At 41.8% G+C, this 24,373-nt stretch overlaps 1 protein-coding gene across 1 annotated transcript in view; it reads right to left on the reverse strand.

The window, feature by feature from the left end:
• TEX10 (testis expressed 10) overlaps positions 1 to 21,478 on the reverse strand; it is a 51,922-nt gene extending 30,444 nt beyond the window's left edge. Inside the window, 8 exon segments of the mRNA XM_010152662.1 lie at positions 1 to 35; positions 248 to 423; positions 6,054 to 6,189; positions 8,661 to 8,899; positions 10,905 to 11,017; positions 13,025 to 13,268; positions 19,770 to 20,476; positions 21,299 to 21,478. The exon segment at positions 1 to 35 is cut by the window's left edge and continues 137 nt beyond it. Of these exon segments, the coding sequence (XP_010150964.1) occupies positions 1 to 35; positions 248 to 423; positions 6,054 to 6,189; positions 8,661 to 8,899; positions 10,905 to 11,017; positions 13,025 to 13,268; positions 19,770 to 20,476; positions 21,299 to 21,478 (1,830 nt within the window).
• Positions 21,479 to 24,373: the final 2,895 nt, after the last annotated feature.

Raw genomic sequence — 24,373 nt, forward strand, 5'->3', positions numbered from 1 at the left:
GGCCGGCAGCAGGACCAGGGTGCCGTCTAGAGGATCTGCCGGCACACACAGGGGGAACTGAGGCGCTCGCGGGCCTCCGTCGGGCTTACAAACACACCCCGCCTCATAGGGGACCGAACACCGCCCCGACCCTCCACCCCCAGGACTGTAGGTTCACCTAGGAAACGCCAACATTACCCACAGGCTGCAACTCCCCTGCCAAGCGACGGGCAGCGTTAACCCCGCTGCCGCAGGGTGCGGGTCTTACCGTATATTCGAGCGGCAGTGGCTTGTAAACTCTGCAGCAACCCCTTGTTCGAACGAGAGGCAGCGGAATGAATGATATCGATGAGCTGATTGGAAAGCTCGGGGTTTCTCAAGCCAAGCAGGGCAAGTTGCTGAGGTAAGCCAGCCAGCCAACGAGATAACACTTTACTGCGACTCCTACAGAAAGAGGGAAAATTAGTTGGGAGGGGGGTCACCCCACAAAACCACCACCAAAGCAATAAAAACCCTGCCAACTTCATCCTCCCAGTGTTGACTAAGTTGCTTTTGATGTCAGGAACAATTAAATTACAGTGAACAGCAATGCTGTGATTGAGGAGAGGATGGCACCAGAAGACCTGAGCACATTGGTGTGCTACTGCTACAGTTACACCAGGAGTACCGATTCGATCCGTCGGTTTTGCACCGCATTTTCCACTCTTTCAGAACGCGTTTCCATGAACTGACCATATGCTGGCAAAGCCACATTTCCATTTAGCATTAGTTTTACCAGTATATATTTAATGAGTGATGAATCAGGATACAAAGCCATGACACTACTTCACCCTCAAAACCACTGAACCTCCCCCCATCAACCTACTGTTCTTCACACTACACTTTCAAATTCAGTTCTGTCTTTGCTCAAGTCTTGCTTGTCAATTCAAGTACCCCTTAAAGCAGAACAAAAAAAACCCCGAGAACTGGTGGAACACAGCACCAAACTGCCTTATTAGCACGGTGTATTGTGTCACACGCTCTCCCCGTGCAGCCATTTGTCACGGAAGGCTATCACGTTGGTAAAACGTGATGTGCTCTTATATGCATGCTAGATTGTTCCTGATTGCCTGTTTGTCATTTACATGTTCACAAATTAATTCCAAGCAAAAGGCTGCATGATCCTTCCAGGGACTGAGCTGAGGCTCATCAGCCTGAAATTCCCCAGAGTCTCTTCAAGACGGGATAATGGCAGTCTTTCTCTTGTCATTAGGATCCTCCTGCAGCCACCATGGTTGACAACTTTCACAAGACAACTTTCTCTGCACCCTCAGGTATCCCTGGCCCATGGACTTCACAACATACAGGTGACCTGATTCTTCACTTGCCAAATTTAAAGAGGCTTTTTACATAAGATCTTACTTGTTCTGTTGGAATTGACTTTCTATTGACTCTACCCAGAGCCCCAAGCAAGCACAACTGAGGTGTTTCGGGCAATTCAAACTGCGTGGAAGAAATCCATAGCTTAGGGTGCCCCTCCAGCTCTTAACAATTTGGGCTTTCTTGGGCATAAGTAACTACAAACTGAGTCAGCTGAAGGAGGTGTCAAATGATCTTGTTCAAAGATTACAATACTTCCATGAATCTTCTGCTACAGCTTAGTATCTTTAACAATTACACTTGTGCTCCACCCCCCTCCCCCCACCTTTGTATATGGGCAGCACACAGAAGGAGAAATCACAGGATTTTTGTTTGCAACTGCTCGGTTGAATTTTACATTTGAAAACATCCCGTTAGTTGCCCAGCACACCCGTTTTTGTTTTGTACAAATACACCTCTTCCCTCTGCTACCCTTCCCTCAGGTAATGCAATTCTTCTGGTTTGTTTCTCATTTCCTCCGTTCAGGCAACGCTTCTGAACTACGTGTCACCAGAAAGTTGCTACTGGCGCGCTCCTGCTCCGCGCGCCGCTCGTTACCGATAACGTGAAGTTTAGCTTCAAGGGAGCCCTGAGGAACTGTATATAAGCAGACTGTCTCCCCCTTTTAGCACTCCCACTGCTGCCACCTACGTACTGCATCCCCCTCCCGTACACACTCCTGTTCTTTAAGTGAGATGCCATCTTTTATAGCAAATCCAGATTGTGCTACCTGCCTTCAAAGGTGACAAAGTTCTTCATGTCTGCATTTTCATACACCAGTTCCCACAAGTCTCTGGAATAAAACTTACCTAATCCTCCTCTTCTGCATTCATTCTACAGCATTTAACCTGATTTTGCTTACAGCATTGTTGCTTCCATATCTCAGGACTCTGACCAACCCTTCTGTTTGACACAAATTATAGTAATAATTATTGAAAATTGTGACAAGATATTATTTGTCTTGAAGGACAAGCCAAATTCATCCTAACTTCAGATCCACTGCTTCCTTTATCCTATAGTGTGATGGTTAAGAAGCTTCTGCTATCTTCACATCCTATGAAAAACATAATTCAGCCTGACAGTCAGGAATTGCTGTTTCCAACCTACTTGTCAGAAAACCAGGAATGAAACCAGTTCGCTTACCAGTTCCTTTTTTCCCATTCTCTGTAAGTGTTGTTTACCATCAACACCCCTTAAAAGCTGGTCAGGAAACAGGGGAAAAAAAAAAAAACAACTTGGACAAGCTCTTCCCTAGCCTAAGGCAAATTTTCATTTGTATTTATGACTTGATTCTCCAGACCTCCTTCCCCATTTCAATCAATTGGCCTGTTCGTACTTCAGGAATTTTCACTGATTAGGTTTTTGTCTTTCCTTTAAACGTCTTTGGTGCTGAGCTATAAAACTTGACAACTTCCATTACAGGTCTGCTTTTATTTATCCTTTCTAGCTGAATATTATAGACCAGTCCTACCTTCCGTGAGCTTCTGTGACACCCTGGCTTGTGAAATTAAGTAAAAAAAAAAAAAAGTTTCATCAGTTTACTACTAAAGTCATAATTACATAAAAGAAGCTGCCAAGTGTAAATCAGGAAGTCCCAAGTAGGTCTTTGAAGGTGTCAACAAGAGAAGCACAATGATAAATTAAATCATTCCATTTTCAAAAAAGCTGACAAAACCCCTGACCAAAAACTTCTTAAGGAAACTAAGTATCCATGGCATTAGGGCCTTGGAGAGACAGGCTGTGTTTAATAGCAGGAAAAGCCTGGAGGAGAGACAACTGAAGTGGGCGGGCTGGAGGTAGGCTCAGAGGTCTCAAATCACTTGACGTGCAGAGAGTGGATGGGAAGAAAACGTTAGCTTTCTCTTCCCACAGAACGGGTGCTGGTATGAAATGAAGCTAGGAGGAGCCAGAATGGAAAACAAACATGAGAAACTCGGTCTTCAGACAGCTGGGCTTTGTCACCCCTTGCCAGAGGATGCTGCAGTTGCTCCTCATTTACAGCACTCCAAGCAATTACCAGGAAAGTTCATGGAAAGGTCATCCACTGAGGGATACTAAACACTTCCGAAGCGCTGCACAGTGAGGAAGCACAGGCTTCAAATGGTTGGAAGCTTAGAGTACTATGGAAAAGTAATTCTTGCCTTCTTCCTATAGCACCTCGCACAGGTCAGCTTTGAAGGCAGGCTGTGAGGCTAAACAGCCCTTTAAGTCCCTGCTACTACCTATGTGCAGATACACACACGATGAGTACACGTGTGCAGCCATTAGGGGTGAAGATAACTAACATCAAGACCAAAACATTAATTCTGAACCATGTAATGAATCAATCAAGTTTTCTTTCACAGGACAATAATCCAAAAGCTCCTACCAAGCCTCTGAATTAGAGAGACCTAAAAATAAACAACTTCAGTGCCCTTGGAAGAATGTGCCGACATGAATTCTGCTCTTGACAAGCCTCTGAGAAAAAAAAAAATTAAAAAAAAGATAAAAACCCTGAGGAGAGCAGTCACTGGAGGACTGAAGGAGCTATGACATCAAGCTGAACAGAATAACATGAATGCCATCCAGGATCTACTGCACAGTCCGCATCTGGAAGAAATTCCAAAACCCACCTGGTTCCATAGGAAAGAAATGGATCAGTACAGTACACAAACATAATGTTGCCTTAAAATGCCTTGTCAGATAAAAGTCAATTATCCTTTCTGCAAAGGATTTTTGAGATTTCATTCTTCTGCTACTAAAAATGTCACAATTCCACGTAGAAGACTAAGAGGAACAGCAGGAAAGCTACTGCTATTTCTGATGTCTAAAGACAGAAAGTTAAAGCTTTCTAGGCAGTTAGGTGATCACATGAAACTGGATGAGGTGCTCAAGACTTCCAGGTAAGTATAGACAACAGTGCTTATGTAATGTTGGGGAAATGAGTCAGTATGGAAAAGATCTCTCACCTTTTCACCCGGAGTGAGAGGAAAATGGCAGGAGGGTTGGAACTAGATGGTCTTTAAGGTCCCTTCCAACCCAAACCATTCTGTGATGCTTTGTAAATGGGATACTTCCAAGCCTTTTTCCTGTCTCTCAAATCCCCTATATTTTTTATCAAGTTCAGAGGGTAGTGTTAGATATTTCTGGCTACAGATCTAACTACACGTGCTCAGGCGTTACCGCAACATGAGATTTAACAAAGCAAAGGATCTGTAGAAGGGAACAAGTTTTCCCAAAGCTTGACTCTGCTCCTGGATGTCAGTATTTCTGGGGGGCCTGAGGTTTGATTTTTACCCAGTAGCAGCAATAGGTAAGCATGGGTCCCTTTGTATCTTACAGGTCCCCTTGGTACCTTATGTCCCTTCAGAGTTCTCAAGGGAGAGAGGATTGCTGGATCCTGACCTCTGTTTAAGGATTCTACATAGAACAAGATGACTTGACTGCAAAATACCTTCTGGAAAAGTTAAGACTTGGAGACAATTTGAACACATCTTATGATGAAAAAGTGTAGCAACAGCAATGCAGAGAATAATCTCCTCCTGCTTGAAGCAAGTCAGGTATCCAACAGATGCGTGAAACTAGGAACACACAAGGACAAGAACATTTTCTCAAACCCAGACTCTTTAGAACCATGCACCCAGAACAACAGCAGAATACTTTTCTTAAAGAAAGTACAAAAGGCCAGACAGGCACTACCAGAACCATCAAAGGCAGCAAGTCACAAGTCCACGACTTCAGGCTGAAGCAGCGGAAACGCTCCATGGCTATCGCTGCCCCATCTTGACACACCTACTGACTACCACACAGCCAGTAACAATGAGCCTGCAGCGGTGTACTTCAGGTTAAATTTTAAATCGTTAAGATCTGTCCAAAACTTATGCTAATATGCTGGTTTGGGCTAGGATGGTGTTAATTTTTTTCACAGTAGCTACTGCAAGGCTGTTTTGGATTTGTGCTCAGAAGAATGTTGATAACACACCGATGTTTTTAGCGTGAGGCTATGTTTTGAACAACATCCCTACACTGTCAGGCAATGTTTATATTAAACTAAAGACCTCTTCAGTTTCTCATACTTCACAAGAAGCAGCTGGGAGAAGACACAGCCCAGAGAGCTGGACAAACGGACCAAAGGGATGTTTCATGCCATCAAGTGTCATGCTTGGTATGTGAGCTGGGGGAGCTGGCCAGGAGGAGCAATCACTGCTTGGGGACTGGCTGGGCATTGGTCAGCAGGTGGTGAGCAGTTGTATTCCCCTCCTCTTTTTCCATTATGTATTATCAACATTATTATGAGTCATTGTAACAGTATTTTCATTACACAGTAATAATAGTAGTATCATTATTTAATTTAATTTATTTTCATTAATTAAACTGTTCTTAACCCACAAGTTCTCTTAGCTTTTCCCTCCAATTATCCTCCCTGTCCCACTGGGGGAGGTGAGCAAGCAGCTGTGTGGTCCTTAGCTGCTGACTGGGGCTAATCCACGACAGCCAAGGAAAAGAAAAAAAGACAACTAGGCTAACACACACCTCAATCTCACAAAGCACCTAAACTTTCAAATTTCAGTGACAGAGTGCCAAAACAGACTTGGAATGAATGAAGGTTTATACTATCTACATAGTATTTCAGTATTCTCACTTCTGAAATAAACATGCTACGTTGAGATGAAAAACAACATGCAAATGGTTTTTACCTGATTCTTTGAGTCCTCAAGTCTTCCTTTTGGTAAACTCTGCTAAAAAATTTCAAAAGCAACGTACGAACTGGAAAGAGGAGATTCCTTTGCTGGTACAGCGTATATACTGCTTTGATCAAGGGTTCTGTTGCCACTAGAAAGAAAACATAAAAATCTGAAGTAGTGCTTCTTGATCTTCTGATTTTATATGCATCACGCACAGAGGAAAACTATAATCTGCATCTGCAACTATCTACTATTTAACTTGACAGGGAAGTTCCCAAACGTTTTAAAACAGCTACTGGATTGAATTCTAAACCAGGGAAGCAACACCTTCTGCAGCTTGTGAAAGAGCCACGTAAAAGAACAGAGACAACATTCAAGTGAAAACTTTCAAACTTCTTGAAGACAAGGAAGTGCTCAGGGTCCGAGGCAGCTAAGAACCAATAAATTCCCACTTTCCACAGCTATATTCCACATCCTCTTCCTCTCACCAATCTTCCCCCCTAAACCTCACCATCACGGTGCCTTCAGTTCTCTCTGTACTGTCCCTTTCTCACTGCCACACACACGCGCCTTATCAGCTCTCCTAACCCTAACCCTAATGTCTTTGAATCAGCTGGCTCCAAATGGCACTTGCTAATTAACCAGCAAACACATACCCCAGGAGGCCACTGAAAAGCCTTGCACAGAGAAGTGCTCAACTCCACTGCAACCCTTCCTTCTCCGAAGCACTTGTCAGCACTGCATTATCACCAGATTTAATACATTAAAGTTCTACCCTGACAACAAAGTTGATTAAAACCAGCCAGAAAGTGCAGAAGGTATTGTAGTAGACTGAGAAACAGACCAAATACTTCCCTTGGAAACTGGATTAAACAACTGGATGTAAAAATTAACGAAACATGGAAACATATCTGAACTCAGAGAAGACAAGCCTGGAAAGAACGGGAAGCATCTGAAAACTTGAGATACATGAAGGGTATGAGACCTGACTCAGTTTGTCTCAGAAGAGCTTGGGGTCCCAAGGAATTCATTGCTGTCAAGACATACCTAAGTGGCAGCAATCACTTCATTACCTTCATAAACCAAGACTGGGAAACCTTCGTCTTTCCACCCAGGTGTAGAGAGCAGTCTCAGTAAGTTATGTATTCAAGAACAGATAGAGTTTTGTGTTCCACACTGAACAGAGCTACTTCTGCCCACCAAGACAAGAACTGCAACCCAGACCACCACTGACTGCCTCTGCGCAAGAGCCCAGTGGCAGCTCACGTTCAACTTGCTGTGAAATTCGTGAACCTTCCCAGGATCAGCAGACAAGATTCCCACGTATTCATCGTCCGCAATTTCATCTAAACTTTTTTAAAGCTTTATTTATTTTCTGCATTCTGAGAAAGTTATTGCCCTAAAATGGCCACTATGGTTAGAAAAACACTAGCCAGTATCCACTACCCAATATAAGTTTGGTAGACCAAAAAAAAAAAAAAAAAAAATCGATGTTTCATTACAAAGAAAAGCATGAAGTACCCGATTCAACAGTCTAACGATAGTTTGGAAACTACTTTCCTGAGAATCAACTCTTCTGCTTTAGCTCAGCAGGTGAGACAGGCACATCTCTGACTGTGGACTACTATTTGCCTTCAAGAGGAAGCTAAATCTGGAGTGCAGATAGGAATGATTAGTTACTATCTTTGTCATCAGGAACATAGGAAGAGACAGATTCTCAATTAAAATCGATTTGGAAAGAGATACAACTAATTGCCAAAATATATTTGAGGGACACTTGACATCTTTTCATATTACAGCACTAACAAAGCAGCCTGCTGCTAAAGGAAAAGCATTTTCTATAAACTTCACTTGGCTGTGCGGCTATGAAATTCACTTCTACCAGACTGGTAAGACACAGACTCCTGCCAGAGTCTCCTTTAAGAGACTTCTCCTTCTCCTTTTCTTCTCCTGTAAGAAAATTCCTTTCTTACAGAAGTCCTGAATCAACCAAGGTCTCATCAGGAACACAACCAAGTTCTACTTGAAAAGCAAAAAAAACAACCAACCAAACAAAAAAAACCCACAACCAAAATACTGTACTGTATCTGCAAATCACAACCGGAAATACGTTTTTCTCTTGGAAAAGGACTCAAATCAAACACCTTGGAAAATATTCCACAGCAGCTTTCATCAGAACAATCTTGGGATCTCTCGTCATCCCAGAACTAGAGTGGTCATCTGGCAGTACTCAAGGGAGCCTACCACCTACGTTAATGCTTTCAAATAAGGATAGGAATATTAAATTATCATGCACTTCTACATCCTAGAAATCATTTTTTTCAATGAAGAAAGCTCATCTTCCTATTTATAAGACTACCTTAAGTAAAACAGAAAACAGATACGCAAATGTATTAATACTTTGCATATCAACAGTATGCATCTAACAGCATTCCTAAAAATCAAGCAGTTCATGCTACATGCAGGGATATGACCATGAAATTCAATTTACACCTACAGACAAAATAAATTACGATGTAACAACTGAGGATATAATATGAAGTGACCTGGAAACGCTACAACAGCTCAAGCTCTTTGTCAGTGCATAATTTTTCTTTTCAGAAACCACTCATACCTTACCTTTGTTTTGCTGTATTTGCATTAGTCTCCAGGTCACACCAAGCAATCTGTTCACCTGCTTGCTATTCAGCTTACTGCCATCCTGAAGAGTATCCGTCACAAATTTCCTGATCATGTCCAGCCAACCGGAATCAATCTGAAGTGTTGAAGTGCTTGCTAGTGAAACCATTATGTCACACAAGGTTAAGTTCAGTAGAAGATGGTCTACGCTGTTTGAAGACGTCACACAACACTTGTTGCTGGGGGTGGGTGGTTAAAAAAAAAAAAAGATAAATATTCTGTGCCTTTAAATATGCATTATTGTGATAGAAATTATACTATATAGAAAAGATCTAAAGTGTAGAGCTTTACAGCCAATATGCATTTTAAAAGTCTTCATATTTGACACTTGGGTACTTGAAATTTTTTGTTTTGCCACCAAAATGTCCATTTCTCATATTTATAGTAGCAGCAACAACCCAAGCTCTAAATTCTCTCTCTATGGATTGTTTCTTCTGTTTTGACATTTTTACTCTGACCTAGCAGACTTTTAGGTGACTGAAACCAGTAAAGGAAGGCTAAAAAGAATAATCCTTAGTTTCAGTCTTTTCTGTTTCTTCTTCTGTGAGGAATTTGTCATTATTACGCAATGACAACAAGCACCGCGAACAGCACAGAGAAATCCGTTTGTTATAAAACTCATGTGGAATCAAACTACATATTTCATCACCACAATATTCTGCAGGACCACCCTGTTGCCCTAGAGAGGTCTGGAAAACAGAATCATGGGATAATAAGAAAGGAATCAAGGATATTGCAGCTTGACACATAACGCTAGAACTTCTCCACTGGCCGGATGGTTGCTCACAGCACACAAGACCAAAACACCCCCAGCATTTACCTGGGGAGAGCTGCACAAGATGAAGGCCTACATTCAGAAGACAAACCAGAGCTGTGAAAACTAACGAAAAGCACTTTCACCTGCACCAACGTTGAGTGTGGGCAGCCTACAGTTCAAAGCCAACCAAGATGAGAAAATAAATCCCAGCCTGCGGACATCGCTTACACGTGGCATAAATGCTAAGAACTTTTCAGTGTTCAGAATATGTAGATACTAAGCACTACCAGCAAGAGTGTGGTAAATTTCTGCAACATTATGCAAACCAGAGAAGGAAGGAAGCCTCAAAATGCCATGCAAGCTTTCCAAATGCAGGCCTTTAACCCAATACATTTGCAAGCATAGAAAACACAAGCAACCATTTTTATTTTCATAGCATGAAGCTAAGTTTCCAGAAGTCTTGAAGTAATAGTCAAATAAAAAACCTAAAAAAGTTTCAGATATTATTTTTCCTGCATGCATCCAACAACAAATTTATTCTGAAGTGTAAGAATGGGGCCAAGTTAGTAGCGAAGTGAACAACAACCAACAGAAGGTTACTCAGGATGTCACCTGTAAGACAAGAAAGGTGGATGCATTGCCTAACTATTAATTCTGAGATTTTTAGGTTTCGGGGAAGGGTATTCAGGTCAAATCCTGGAGAAGCAGAACAACTTCTGGCTTTAGGAACTTCATGGGTAAGACTTAGGCAAAGTGAAAGCACTAAAAGAAGAGCTATGCTGTACTACTTATCTATGTGCCCTTCCAGAAAGGGAAAATGCAACAGTCAAAATATCAAACAGGATTTCAGCCTCCTAGGAGGATCACTTCCCTCCTAGCTGTATTTTACCCAGCCCTGCAATACAACCACAGAAGAGTAGATGCGAGTGGGGAAAAAAAAAGTTTTAATTACATTTTGATGCAATTCTGCAGTCAACTGAAGCATGCAGAAATATGAAACCAGTCAGACTAACATGACCAGCAACCTGGTCTAGTGGAAGGTGTCCCTGCCCATGGCAGGGGGGTTGGAACTAGATGGTCTTTAAAGGTCCCTTCCAACCCAAACCATCCTGTGATTCTATGAATCACTATTTAGCAATATGCAAATTCAAGACCAATTGTTTGATGAGTATTGAAAGTGTTTCATTATTTCTACTGGAGCTATTCAGATGACTTCCTATATGAAACTCTTAAGAAGAACAACCAAAACTTCTCAATTCAAAGCAATGCTACCTTCCTATAAAAACCTTTCAACACATCTTCAAGGAATATGCAATAAAAAGGTGGGGTTTTTTTCCAACATTAAAAACTTAATACTGGATAAAACATATGACTTTCACTGTCTCACAAAATTAAAATCTGTAACATGACATCAATTTTATTCTTACCCTTTGTATGAATCTTTCTTTTTGTGCTTTACTGTTTCTTGTAAAGAGTAAGGAAAATGGCGCATGAAGTGGTGTTTGAAATCAACAAGGTAATTCATCCGAAGCCACAGCTCCTGTTCAGGAAAGCAGATGATATAAGTCAAATACACCCATACAATAGTCTTGCAAAATCCATTACTGGAATCAATGCAAAACGGGAACTTTAGCTGCTGTTTACAAGTGTTCATATATATATATTTCATTTCAGATGTAAACGTACTGTCCTGTGCATGATCCTGAAGGTCCACAAAACAAGGGAGTAAAATTACGATGCAGGTCAAGGTCGAGCAACGACATTTAATCCAAACTAGACCAGTATATTTTCTCAGCACACAGTAACATGGATACATGGAACATTAAACCGGGTGAGTTACAGATGTGAATTGCTTTTGTATCAATTTATCAGGGTACTCAAAGTCAGAGTGAACTCCGGTTTATTTGCAGTAACAGTCCCGAGTTTTCCACTGAGACATATCCTGGCACTGCCTTCATCTTTCCCCACCGCTTCTATACTTGCAGTTCAAAGGCCACTGACAAAACATTTGCCAGGGGAAAGGCCATCTTTACAAGAAAAAGTATTTTTTTCAATGTCTGAAAATAATTTTAATCTGTGGGTTAGCAGACACTCAGTGTCACCATTCTCAAAGTGTCCAGCAGAACTCATCACAAAAAGAGGCCTGCATTGCTATCAAATTGGTCACACAGAATAATCTTTTTGATATTCACGTATTAAGAACAGAGAATGACCATTCAACTATTTCAAAGATTAACAGGCTTCCACTGAGCATATTCAGAGTGGTTTTCCAAAGTGTCTGTAACAGCCACTTTGGCCTGTAAGCCCAAGAGCTATTAAATAAGCAAACCTTCCATTTTCAAACTGAGACATTTGAATGTCTTTTATAGATGGAGATGACTACCAAGGAAGAGACAAACTGTTAATCTTATCTAAAACACAATATGCTCAAAAAGAGAAAGTAGTATGGACATCAGATTTAATTCCTCCTCCCCCTCAAAAAAACCCATCCTAAGATCATAATGCAATTGCACGTATCTAAACCAGCTCACATCTCGACCCAGGAGCACTCCTGTCGTGACCAAAACGCAGGCACCCTCTGGCTAAGGGGGAAGCAGCCCTGCAGTACCCTGAAGAAAAAGGCTTGGGGCAGTAGGCTGCCACAAGTATCTACCTGGCCAACTGCCTGCTTCCAAGAGGCCCTTTGGGAAAGATGAAGAGGAAAAATGGGAACAGCGTGTTTTGTTCAGACACAGCCGGAGGGATGGATTCCGGCATGTTGAGTAATTCTGGCCTAACGGAATGATTCCTCGAATGTTTGCCAATAATTATTCCATGCACAGATTTTTGTTTAGCAAATGTTACACACCTCCTGTACACAGGTAAAACAAAAAGCTTCAAGACATTCCTTCTAACTACTCTCAACAGCCAAAATGGAAAGAGCAGTCTTTTTCCTGTTTGCAAAAATCTTCGGAAGAGTAGCAAAAGTTACAAAAAAATAGCAATTCATTCATCAGACAAAAGACTTCGGGGAAAAACAAACCACCCTGGAAGGATATTTTCCAAAATTCTGATTCGATGCCTGGTGATGCTACCAATCATGACACAGCAAGGCAGGTGGCACTAGGGAATTACAGGATCTCATACCACCGTTATCCGTTACCTTTCCAAGGTTTTAGGGTTTGTTCGTTTCCACCACCTCCACCCTGTAAAATTTTTTCAACACATAAAACCAAGGAACAAACAACTCCATTTTATGGTTTGTTCAAATTTATATTCCAGAGGTTATCTGGGAGACAAAATGCTCCTTTTCTCCAGTACTACCTTCAGTTTCCAAAGCTTTTGTGCTGCAATCTGTCAAGGATACCTGGAGACTGTTGGTGAACTCATTGCTCAGTTCAACAGATTCGAGTAAGAGACCTGACAAAATCCAAACCCAAATTCTTCTCAAAACCCAGGCTCTCTCTCTCCATGAAATATTTCCACTATTTCCAATCACCAAGTCACTAGCTTCCAATCAAACCAAAATGAACTGTTATGACAATGCCACAGATCCCTTCTCCCTTACCATTTTGTACGTTTCATCGTGTCGCTTTGTGAGTTTCCATAATAAATGTATTATACTAAGCACTTGCTGCATAAGCTGCTGAGATTCTGATTCCAAAAGGTTTCCAAGAATGGGAGCTGATTGTGCAGGAGATGCTTCAATCCAGCACTCAATCAGTAATGGAATTATTATCTCAATAAAACCTTTTAAGTTTTCAGCCGAGGACAGGCCTTTTTCTGCACTGTCCATTACACTTGCCAGAGACCTAAATGACAAAAGCAGAAACAAAGGAAAAAAGAAATAAGAAAAAAATTATAAAGATCACACCTTTAAAAGCAGATCAGATCAATACCACTCTCCTGCTCTCTGAGCAACAGGAAACATTACCCTTTTTAATACATTAAGTGCTTGCTTGCTTTCTTGCTAGACATTTCAGCATGGAAAACAGGGAGTTCAAACTATCTACAACAAACCTGCTCCCGAGCCTCCCTGCCACTTTATGTGCTTCTGTAACAACTCCTTAGATTTCAGTATCTCTTTCCCCATTGTTATAGGCAAAGTCTATAAAGCAGAGAAATGTGACTTGCATTACCATTATCGCCTTCAACCAACAGATATGAATTCACCGTACTTGGCACGACAAAAGAGAAAAAGCTTAAAGTTTTAAGCTCCTTGAAGCAAAATAATGCAACTGACTACGAAGTATGGTCAAATGCACAAGGTTTATTACAGTTAATAACCATCTCCAGCTACAATACACAGAATGGTTACTCCTATTAATAGGGGGAAAAAAATTATTCTGCAAAAATGTAACTTGGGTTCCCACCTGACGTTTAACTAACATGGTCTGGAGAACAGCTAGCTGGGAAATTAAAGTGATCTGAGAATGAAATCCAACAAAAATTATTAAAAAAAAAAAATCAAGAAATATCATTTAAACTAACATCTCACAGAAAACAAGAAAACCATGGACTTTTCCCCTAGAAGATGCTTCCTTTCTGTTTCAAAAGGGGTTAGCAGCACAAATGACCAAATCCTGCTCATGAATAAATTCATGGAATTTTGCATCCCTTTTAAAAAAAAAAAAAAAAAAGTTATTTCTTTGAAGAATGCCCTGAATAACTCCTGCCAATTTTAAGCAATACAGAAACTTCTTAAAGGGTTTCCATATAACCAGGGCCCTTAAAAGAAAATTAAAAAAAAAAAAAGGCAACAGTAATTTCAACTGATGATTTCTGATACTGTTTTCCATAATGATTTTGTTTTCTAACTCACAGCAGGGAATTCCCACCGTAACTGACTTCCTAATACACATAACATTGGTACGCTGAACCTCCTCTTGAACTCCGTTCTATTTCAGTGATGTTCTCCGAAGGATTTTCCCTTATACACCCAAAATAGGATCTGAAAAATTATTTGCTTTCTTTCCACAGACAAGCAGAGAAGTTCTGTTTACAAATATTTTAACTGCCTATCGGATTAAAGAGGTAAAGGTTCTTCCTGGTCATCCTGTCAGTCCCAAATTATCCGTTTTGTTTTAACCTTCTACGAAGCTACGTTTCTCACGCTGCAGCAATCATCTCCGATACGCACATAACAGAAAATTTCATTCTGCCGTTTCTCTCTGGTTGAAATTGGTATCTCAAGAAAATTCCTAAACCAAAACAAAGCCAGGTATTAGCAAACTGTAAAAGGAGCAGGGAGAAGACATCTGCAAAGGAATAAAAAGAAAGCAAGAGACAAATGCAGGTTCTTTTCCAAAGAAGGCAAGATGGGGGAGAGAATTTAGATCTCCAGCACAAAATGGACAAGCAGAAACATGAATGGTCACAAGAAAAAAAAGTTAGTTTTATCTTTAGCACCTACTCTAACTATCAGATGCCTTAAAATGTTATAAATCTTTACACTGACTTCACACACTGGTTGCTGCAGTTAATGCTATCTGGCTTACTTGTCCCTGCTTTGTCACTCTGCATCCCTTCTTACGCCACAGGCACTGCAGGAAAGACACCAGTTCCCTTCAGCCTTTAAAGAGAGTTTAAGGTGAATGGTTCACCCTTAAGGCACTGAACTCTCAGTCATCTAAAGACACACTACACAAATCCCATCTTTTAGTTACAACCAGAGTGAAGTCTAAAGCGTCACTGGACAAGCCAGTTGAAACCAAGATCGAAAAAAAGTTAGGCTGTCCCATAAACACTGTGCCATGGCAGGGCTGCGCACTCAGCTCAGATTATGAAACGTCAGGAATCGCCTGAAATAGTTCTGAAGCAGTAGTCTTTAATCATTTCTCTGAAAACAATCCCTGATACTACAGTAGAGCTCTGGAATTTGAGCAATCTACTTCTGGCACACAAAAAAACCTTCCCATTAAACAGCCAACAGTGTGTGAAACCTGAGAAGCTGGCAGAAAACACCTGAAGACTCCTACTAAAGTATTACACGCACCACCAACTATTTCAGTACGTTTCTGAAACAAGGGATGGAAAGAGAAAGAATCCATGCCAAAAGGGATACTCCACCCAGCTCCTGAAAGAATTTGGGCAAAAAGACTTAGCATAGCTTTTGTGTATCCCTGAAAAAGAAGCCCCCGTCTCTCAAGATAAAGACTCCTCCGAATATTCCAGGTTAACAACAAAAGGTAAATAAAATCTGATTGCCAGTAACAGATGCTGACAAAGTATTACTGTACTCTGTCCAGTGTGCACTGGAGGAGTGCAATATCCTTAGCCATACAGGTTCACCCAAACTGGGAGGCTTTGAGGTCAGCTAAAGCGTTAATCTTTGTCACATACGTGTTACCACTATTCTCTAACAGTAAAGTGGCTCTCAGAAACACTACGAAGAGTGTTACCTCCGTATGGATATATGAAATACTATTGAGGGGAGCTGCAAGATATCTGTGCATCCCTTAAGCTGTCATTTTTCTTTAAGGTGCCCACATTTTTATCAAGCAAGACCCAACAAAAAAAAGAGAGCTGTGTGACATATCTGCCATTTGACAGTAAGAGGACAGCAGAAATTCAGCAAAGGGAAGTCAAGGAAGCGTAAAAGAAACAGAAAATGAGGCAACAACTTTCTGCTGCCTGAAACAGGAAAAGTCACTGGAAATTAAAAACTTTTTGTGGCCCAGAGTCTAAGCCAGGTTACTGTCCTCCTTTTTTGTGTGCACTGCCAACTGCATCACTTGGTGCACTGAGTGTCTCTTTGAACTGTATTTTCCATTTCTATCTGATGCAGAGGTTACACCATACACATATTCATTCGCTATGCTCTGTCTTCCACTTTGGTCTCTCAAGTCGTCTTCATTTTTCTCTGCAGCTTCATTTTGCCCTTTCTCAGCAGAAACAGCAGCTCTACCGTTTCTCTTCAGCTCCACTTCCAGTCCAAAAGATGATCACCACATGGAAGTTGTGAAGGCTTTCCGTTTTTCCACACCTGAAATTAGTTTGGTGCAAAAAGCAGCACGGTCAGCGCATAAGGCAGAAAATACATTCTAATAACTCCCTAATTCACTGTAATCTTTAATTCACACGCAGTAGGAAGACCTAGCACACAACAAAAAACTGTCTTCAGACCCGCACTGTTCAACCATCCAGCATCCCAAGCTCAGAATCTACACGTTTACTAATCATAGTCACAGAGTGGTTTGGGTTGGAAGGGATCTTAAGGACCATCTAATTCCAACCCCCCTGCCATGGGCAGGGACACCTTCCACTAGACCAGGTTGCTCAAAGCCTTGAACACTTCCAGGACTAATACTGCAAAATTATTTAAAAAAAAAAAAAAAGTCCTTTTCCATAATCACGAGGTTATCAACGAGGTGCCATCCCTACCCTATGAACTCCTAAGATTAAAAGGACACAGAAACTTTACTAGTGGTGTTTGGAAGCCAACTTTTCAAAGAACAAAGTCGAAACTCACTTGCAGTATCAGCGATGAGGCCATCAATACACACCCACCGCAATTAGTTACCTATAGTTTGGTCAGCTCGTGATCTATAGCTAGGACTTGACTATTTGTGCAGTGACTTCTTTAAACAAAACCGCACACACTATCCGGGATTTTGGAAGTACTCAAGGAGCATGACAGCTGCTTTGCACCTCTTGTTAGAGGTAATTTCTGTCATAGAATCATAGAATGGTTAGGGTTGGAAAGGACCTTAAAGATCATCAAGTTCCACCCCCCCTGCCATGGGCAGGGACACGTTCCACTAGACCAGGTTGCTCAAAGCCACATCCAGCCTGGCCTTGAACACTGCCAGGGATGGGGCATCCACAGCTTCTCTGGGCAACCTGTTCCAGTGCCTCACCACCCTCTCTGTGAAGAATTTCTTCCTGACATCTAATCTAAACCTCCCTGATTTCAATTTATACCCATTGCCCCTTGTCCTATCACTACAGGCTCTTGTAAAAAGTCCTCTCCAGTCCTTGCGGTAGCGGCCACAGCAGAGGCCTAGGAATGCCTGTGAAAGGCCAGAGTTGGGATTGGAAAAGACAGAATTAAACATTTTCAGATAACTAGAAAATATTTCCCTGGCAAACACAAAAGCCACCACAGTGACTTCCACTCTTAGAATTTTTCAGATATCCACTAAAACCAGCTGCACTGGCTCTTTGTGCAAAATGAAGATACCGAAAACACGCACAAACGTAACGAAATGAGAACTTTTTAGTACCTTCTGCAGGCACCCTTTCTCTTTCCATTCTTCTGTTCTGCTGCCGTCAGCCTGCTTTGCCAATCTTGCCTTGGATTCTAGCAATGTTTCCTTCTATTCTTCCGGCTCCTCCTCATGCTTGCAAACGCCTTTTTGAAAGTATTTGCAACCAGACGCGGATCACGATGCTTCACCAAAATCTAGCTCCTCAGAAAAGCGGAATCCAATTCAGGTGACACCAGATGGAAAGTTTATTTTCCTAGACCTTGGATACAATGCATCTTGAGCTGTGACAGGGCATGGTATATCACACACTGCTTATCACGCAGGGACAATACAAGAATCCTCTGACATACGGTGGTCCACAATTGCTTCTGACTGCAGAGATGAGGTCAGAATAAGGACTTTTTTGTGCTCAGCACTCAACCCTTCCCCTGCCTGAAGCAGGCTTCACCGGTCTAGTTCCCACCTGAAGCTTTACCTGTAGCAGACACTGTTGGTGATGACTGAACTCTTATCCTACATTAACAACCACTTGTATGAGCATCAGCTGCACGTTTTACTTAGCTTAATACAAATTTCCTACACCTACCACAAGTAATACGCTATCTACCAAAAGGAAGCCTAAGAGAGTAGGAATGGAACGGTGTCTTTACAACAGAGATGGAAAACACCTGCTAATTCAGGCCAGGTCCTGTGGGAATAAAAGAACACCACCTTCTTCTGCACTTCATTCAAGGGTTCGAGATGGACATAGCAATGGGTGAGGCAGTGGGTGTTACACCCTTTCCTGCCACTGACCTCCTAGATGAATTTGGAATAAGTACTTTATACCCCCAGGAGTAAAAAAAAGGACTGTGGTTTCTCCTCAAGCCTCCTTGATATCTATGGGTCAGCAGCACTGCGTAATGGGCTGAACGGTTTGGGTTTTTCAAGGTGGCATTCCGGGTCTCCCACCAGCAGGTATGTAACATCCATAGTAATGCATATGCATGAGGATGCCAGTGCTTAAACAGTACAATGAAGTGGGGTAGGAGATTCCCTTCTGGTTTGAGGAGTGGGTAGATCAGCAAGGAGAAGGAGAAATAAAGATGGTTAGTTATTTCTCCCTTCAGCCCACATCTATTTAGAGCGCTACCGAAAAACACACAAACCTTTCTGTGACTAGGCACACTAGGCTTCCTTCCACATTCACCAACATGTCTCAGATAAGATAACTTTTATCCATAGTGAAAATCAGGGAATCGATTAAAATTACCTAGAATTAAAAACTCAGCAGAACTTCACACAGGCAGACACATCCTACCATGCTGTCCTTTTTCAAAGGAGCTATATTCAAAGAAAATAAGGCTCCTAAACTTATTACAGACTCTTGAAGGTAAAAGCACAACATTTCAGTAAAATTCATTATCACAGCGTAAGAAACAAGCTTATGTTTACTGTAACGAAATTTGCCTGCTTGCCCCCAGGTCTATTTGATATCCTTCAACAACCTGCAGTTGTCAGTTCGCATTCCACGGAAAAACCGCCGGAGTTGGGCTTCCAAAATTATCACAAACTGCCTGAAATAAGCTTTTATTTGACAATGGGAAAGTTCATGATACATGCGTAGCATGGTTATCTGCTGAGTATTTTCACATTTTCAAGCCACTGCCGTTAATCACAGAATCACGGAATGGTTTGAGTGGGAAGGGACCTTACAGACCATCTAGTTCCAACCCCCCTGCCATGGGCAGGGACACCTTCCCCTAGACCAGGTTGCTCAAAGCCTCATCCAGCCGGGCCTTGAACACTTCCAGGGATGGGGCATCCACAGCTTCTCTGGGCAACCTGTTCCAGTGCCTCACCACCCTCTCCAGGAAGAATTTCTTCCTGAGATCTAATCTAAACCCCCCCCCCTTTCAATTTAAACCCGTTACCCCTTGTCCTGTCACTACAGGCCCTTGCAAAAAGTCCCCTCCCAGCTTCCTTGTTGAGACACCAAATGCCTTAAAACACGGCTAAGGGACAATCTAACAACAAGAACTGTCTTCAACAGCAACAAGCCGCCGTTTAAGACTGCGATCATACAGCTGACATTAGTCCCCAAAACAGTTAACGTTTTCTCACCTCAGTCTAAACGATGAGTTGATCTTTGGTCGTAAGCCACCGTTTTCAAACAGCTGTATATGTTGCTGATTGTTCGCATGGACCTTCCAACTTATACATATTGGGTTCCTCACGGAATGAGGGTTATCCTTCTGTTCTTGGAGCCCTTCATCCTCTATTTCACTGGATCCATCTACCACTGCTTGGAGAAACTTCTTCAGCCTGGTAAGAACATTCAATCTCCACTGCTGAGAAGTTACTCTGCGATTTGGGTTAACAGAGAGCATCCAGGAAAGTTTCTCTCTGCTTTTTAGTCTCTTTGACAGTTGCTGGTGAGAAATAAGCTCTACAAAATTCTTCAACAATATACTGCTGCGGTCTGTGAGAAGAGCTGGGTATGCTTCCAGTAAGACATCCAAGACTTTCAATGAATCTTCCTGAATTCCCTCACTGATATGAGTCATGGCACTGGAGAGATGGGCACTTACCAAAGGAAAAAATGGAGCAATCTGTTCCGCTCTTATTTTTGAAGCCAAGAACTGCAGCAGGTGAACAGCTGCTCCTCTGACACCGGAATCTTTGTCTGTAAACACAGCTGACACCTCACTTATTATGTTTGAAAGGTGTGCATCAATGACAAACGGATAGTGGGACAGGAGATCTTTGAGCCCAAGCAGCGCGTTATGCTTAACCCCAGGACTGTAGTGATGCATCTGTGAAAGCAGATCCTAAAAGGAAAGAAACAGACGTCCTTGCCATCGGGTTTACTTTAAGCTCTTTAAACTTCCCCACCTCTTTCCAGCACATTTTTCCCGAACACTCAAAAATACAGAATCTATTCTTACGACGTACTGCTGCCTGTAACTGCATAATATGTACAGAACAAACAGAATAGTAGTTTAAAGCATAACCATGAACAAATCAAAGTTCAGTGACAGGAAAAACAAGGTATCATGACTTGCCCCTTCAGGTAATTAGATACTCCTCATTCTTAAGTTTATTCACAATCTTACTGACTTTACAGGGGGATGACCAATAATAAGTTGTCTCACACTCTCAAAAGCAGAACTATGAAATCTCAGTCTCAACAGCTCTCTTCAGTTTAACCAGAGAGCTGCAAGAGACAGAAGACGACGCAAAGGCAGGAAAGCAGCACCACCACCCCAAGAAATGCAAGAATTTTTAAACACCATCTCGGGAAGTCTACTCTTTAAAACCCTGTCCTTAAGTTTTGAACTAAGACTTTCAAAAACCAAATGTTAATCCTAGATACTTAAACCAGTGTGGAACTTTGGGTTTTTCTGCACTGCTGAAAACCTTTCCCTTGGGTTACGTGCTGGTCCAGCAATTTGAGTCATTAAATTCAGGGGTCGTCTTACTGTCAAGGACAAAGAGGCTGTACTCAGATACTCTGAGGGGCTTAAAAAAAAAAAAACAAACAAAAAAACCACAAACACCACATCTTTTTTCCTAAAGTCTAGTAAACACAGTAAACCAAGATAAATGGCAAGCAATTTTCGGTCATTTCAGAATGTAATGTCACAGCATACCTTTATGTTAAGTTTTCTATTTTGCGTAGGAAGCACTCCATCTTCTTTAAGCTGCTCAGGAATTTGTATGGTCTTTGTTTTGAAGGTAGTATCAGTTGCATTCTCTAGCTTAGGCTTTTTTTTCCCAACTTTTAATTTCACTTTCTGGAAATCTTCTTGATGTTTCCTTTTTTTAGTCATTCTGATTCTCTGAAAAAAAAAAAATTAGAATTTTGATTTGATTAAATACACTACAAATATTTTTTTCCCACCAAAAAGCAGCAACTTCCTAGTGAAGGCTACCGTTCTTATGCTTTTTGCTATGCATGAGCTACTGTCTGCTCAGGAGACCAGATGCTAGGCTAAAGGGACACACAGACAGAGTCAGTACAGCTGTTCTGCTGGTGTCCAGAAAACATCCTGCTGCTCCTCTGGTCATCTTTGCTCTTAGAACTACTTTATTGAAAAAGATCACTTAAGTACCTGCATCTTCCACCGCTTTATCATATTAAGTCGTTGGGGTTTTTCGTTTTTAAAAAGCTCCTGCCAATAAAGCCTTTTTTTTTTTTTTTTTTTTTTTTTACACAGATGACTCTTGGCAAACCGCTTCATTTCATTTGTATGCTGTTTGCCAACTCAATCACTGATAGCATAGAGTCTGCAGAGGTAAAATCATGGGTTTAATCAGGCCTCCACTGGTAACAGCAGATAAAGAATCTAAGCAAGCTTCCACCAGAGACAGAAAAGTCCAGACTGTGCATTCAAAAGCACTAACTAGGAGGCAGGGGGAAAGGTGAATAAGGCTTAAGAAATAAGACAGTCTGAGTAGCTACACTCAGAAGTTACACAGACATACTAGAATGGATGTACAACAACAAAACCAACTTAAACCCCACACCAGTTTCTGAATGACCTGTTGGCTTCTCTGCACCTGCGCTAAGTATTCTTGAATTCTACCAGATTTTCTAAGAAAAAAAAAAAAACAACCCACACAAGCACCAAAAAATTGTAACACACACCACACCACAGGTTCCTTTATTCAATCTTTCTTCCCTCCACCTCCATACTCCTAAATTCATTCATAACAAAACTGATCCAGATGCTTCTGGATGCTTCACAATGCTCCACAGGTAAATTACACCTAGATTTCTGTTAATTAAGCCCATGAATCCAAGGTCTGATGACTCTGAGAAGTGGTTGTAGAGATTACTTGTCATTTAAAACGGGGAAGGAGAGACTGCCCAAACCCATTATGATGCTGAGGTTTAACATCTCACCACTTCATAATAATAACAGGTAACTTCTAGAGCTGGAAACCTGGGTACTTCCCGACCTCACTGCACACAGTCAGGTACATAAACTTTTTGTTTCTTCTCTCTTTCAAACTACTCTTTGGGTAACTAGGTTTTGCACATTCTTAATACCTAAACTATACAAGAGAGTTGTAGACACAACGTTCACATTTTAAAGACCAAACTAACTACGGGGAAAAAAACCACAGCGGACTAAGAGCAAAAATTTCTAAATAAAATACCTAAACAATGATTTTTTTATGGTGGATATGATAATCATTCACTCTAGAAAACAGAATTCTACAGCTGATTTTCCCAACAGACTTCAAACAGTAAATCTGTGCTTATTACAGTATTTCACATACACATCATCAGGACGATCATTAAAGAATGGTTTGAATCCAACTGTCATCTAGCGTTCTTTTAAAACAATTCAGACAATTGATTGTATAGGCATTTGAATATAATTAAATTTCTGCTTTTTCACATGCCAGCTTAAAACAGCTGTATGTAAGACCACTTTAACTGAAGCATAAACTTATCATAAGTAACCTATCAACTGAAAAGGCTTTAAAAAAGAATTGGGGTTTGGTGCCAAAATAAAAAGGTCCTTTAGTGTCCAACTAAAACAACTACGGTTTTATAAGCTTTTCATTTTTACCATATGTAACTTTCAGGAACGAATTACAAGACTTCCACTACTTGATTAAAAGACAAATGGAAATAGCCAGACGCTTTTAGCATAAACGTTATTTCCACTTACACCTTAACAGAGATATTTAGGCGGCCTCGCTCTGCAAGATTAAATGTTTGGCTCCCAATTATTGTTAAAAACTTTAACAAGAGGTGCACACACACCTGAACAAAGTCAATTAAGGTCCGTTAAAGGAGGAGGCTTAGAAAATACACTTTCTCCTGCTAAAATAAAGCAGCACAGTTTACCTGGCACCACACACTCTGGAAATAAACATATTCATTTCCAACTCAGATGTACCACGCTAAGTCAGAGGTAAGATGGTCACAAAACCAAAGCCACAAAACACCGCAGCGCCTACACGGTAAGACATCAAGCGAAACGGCATAGAACCACAGAATGGTTTGGGTTGGAAGGGACCTGAAAGACCATCCAGTTCCAACCCCCCTGCCATGGGCAGGGACACCTTCCACCAGACCAGGTTGCTCAAAGCCTCATCCAGCCTGGCCTTGAACACTTCCAGGGATGGGGCATCCACAGCTTCTCTGGGCAACCTGTTCCAGTGCCTCACCACCCTCTCCAGGAAGAATTTCTTCACGATATCTGATCTAAACCGCCCTGCTTTCAATTTAAACCCATACAGCTTAGGACACGATGCAAATATTTTAATAAAATTTCTTGCTGAAGCAACTGTTGCCTTTCCAGGTGGCCTCCCTCCGACACGGGTCCATGCACTAACGTTCAGTCGAGGCACTACTACAGGTTTACACTCCAGAACGTTACAACAGCCCAGGACCAACAGCGGTCTGTTCCTTGAACACGCAGCTGGACCGCAGCACTTCTCAGAAGCTGCTTCAGGGAGTGCCTCGGCTGCCCTGGCATCAGGCTTCGGGAAACGGAGGGGAACCAAGCGGAGCGACTGCCTGAGCCGCACCTTGCTGCCGCGCAGCGCTGAGGCAGCACCCTCAGGGCACCTTCCTACCCGCCCACTTACAACCTCAAGCAGTCAGGAAAATCCTGAGGAACCAGAAGGCGAGGTGCACGCCCTAACTCCTCTCATCTGACAGAGGCTTCCAGCCGGGCGAGCCCTCTCCCAGCACAGGACGGCAC

Source organism: Eurypyga helias, unplaced genomic scaffold, assembly GCF_000690775.1.
Source record: "Eurypyga helias isolate BGI_N326 unplaced genomic scaffold, ASM69077v1 scaffold7115, whole genome shotgun sequence".
Taxonomy (NCBI): domain Eukaryota; kingdom Metazoa; phylum Chordata; class Aves; order Eurypygiformes; family Eurypygidae; genus Eurypyga; species Eurypyga helias.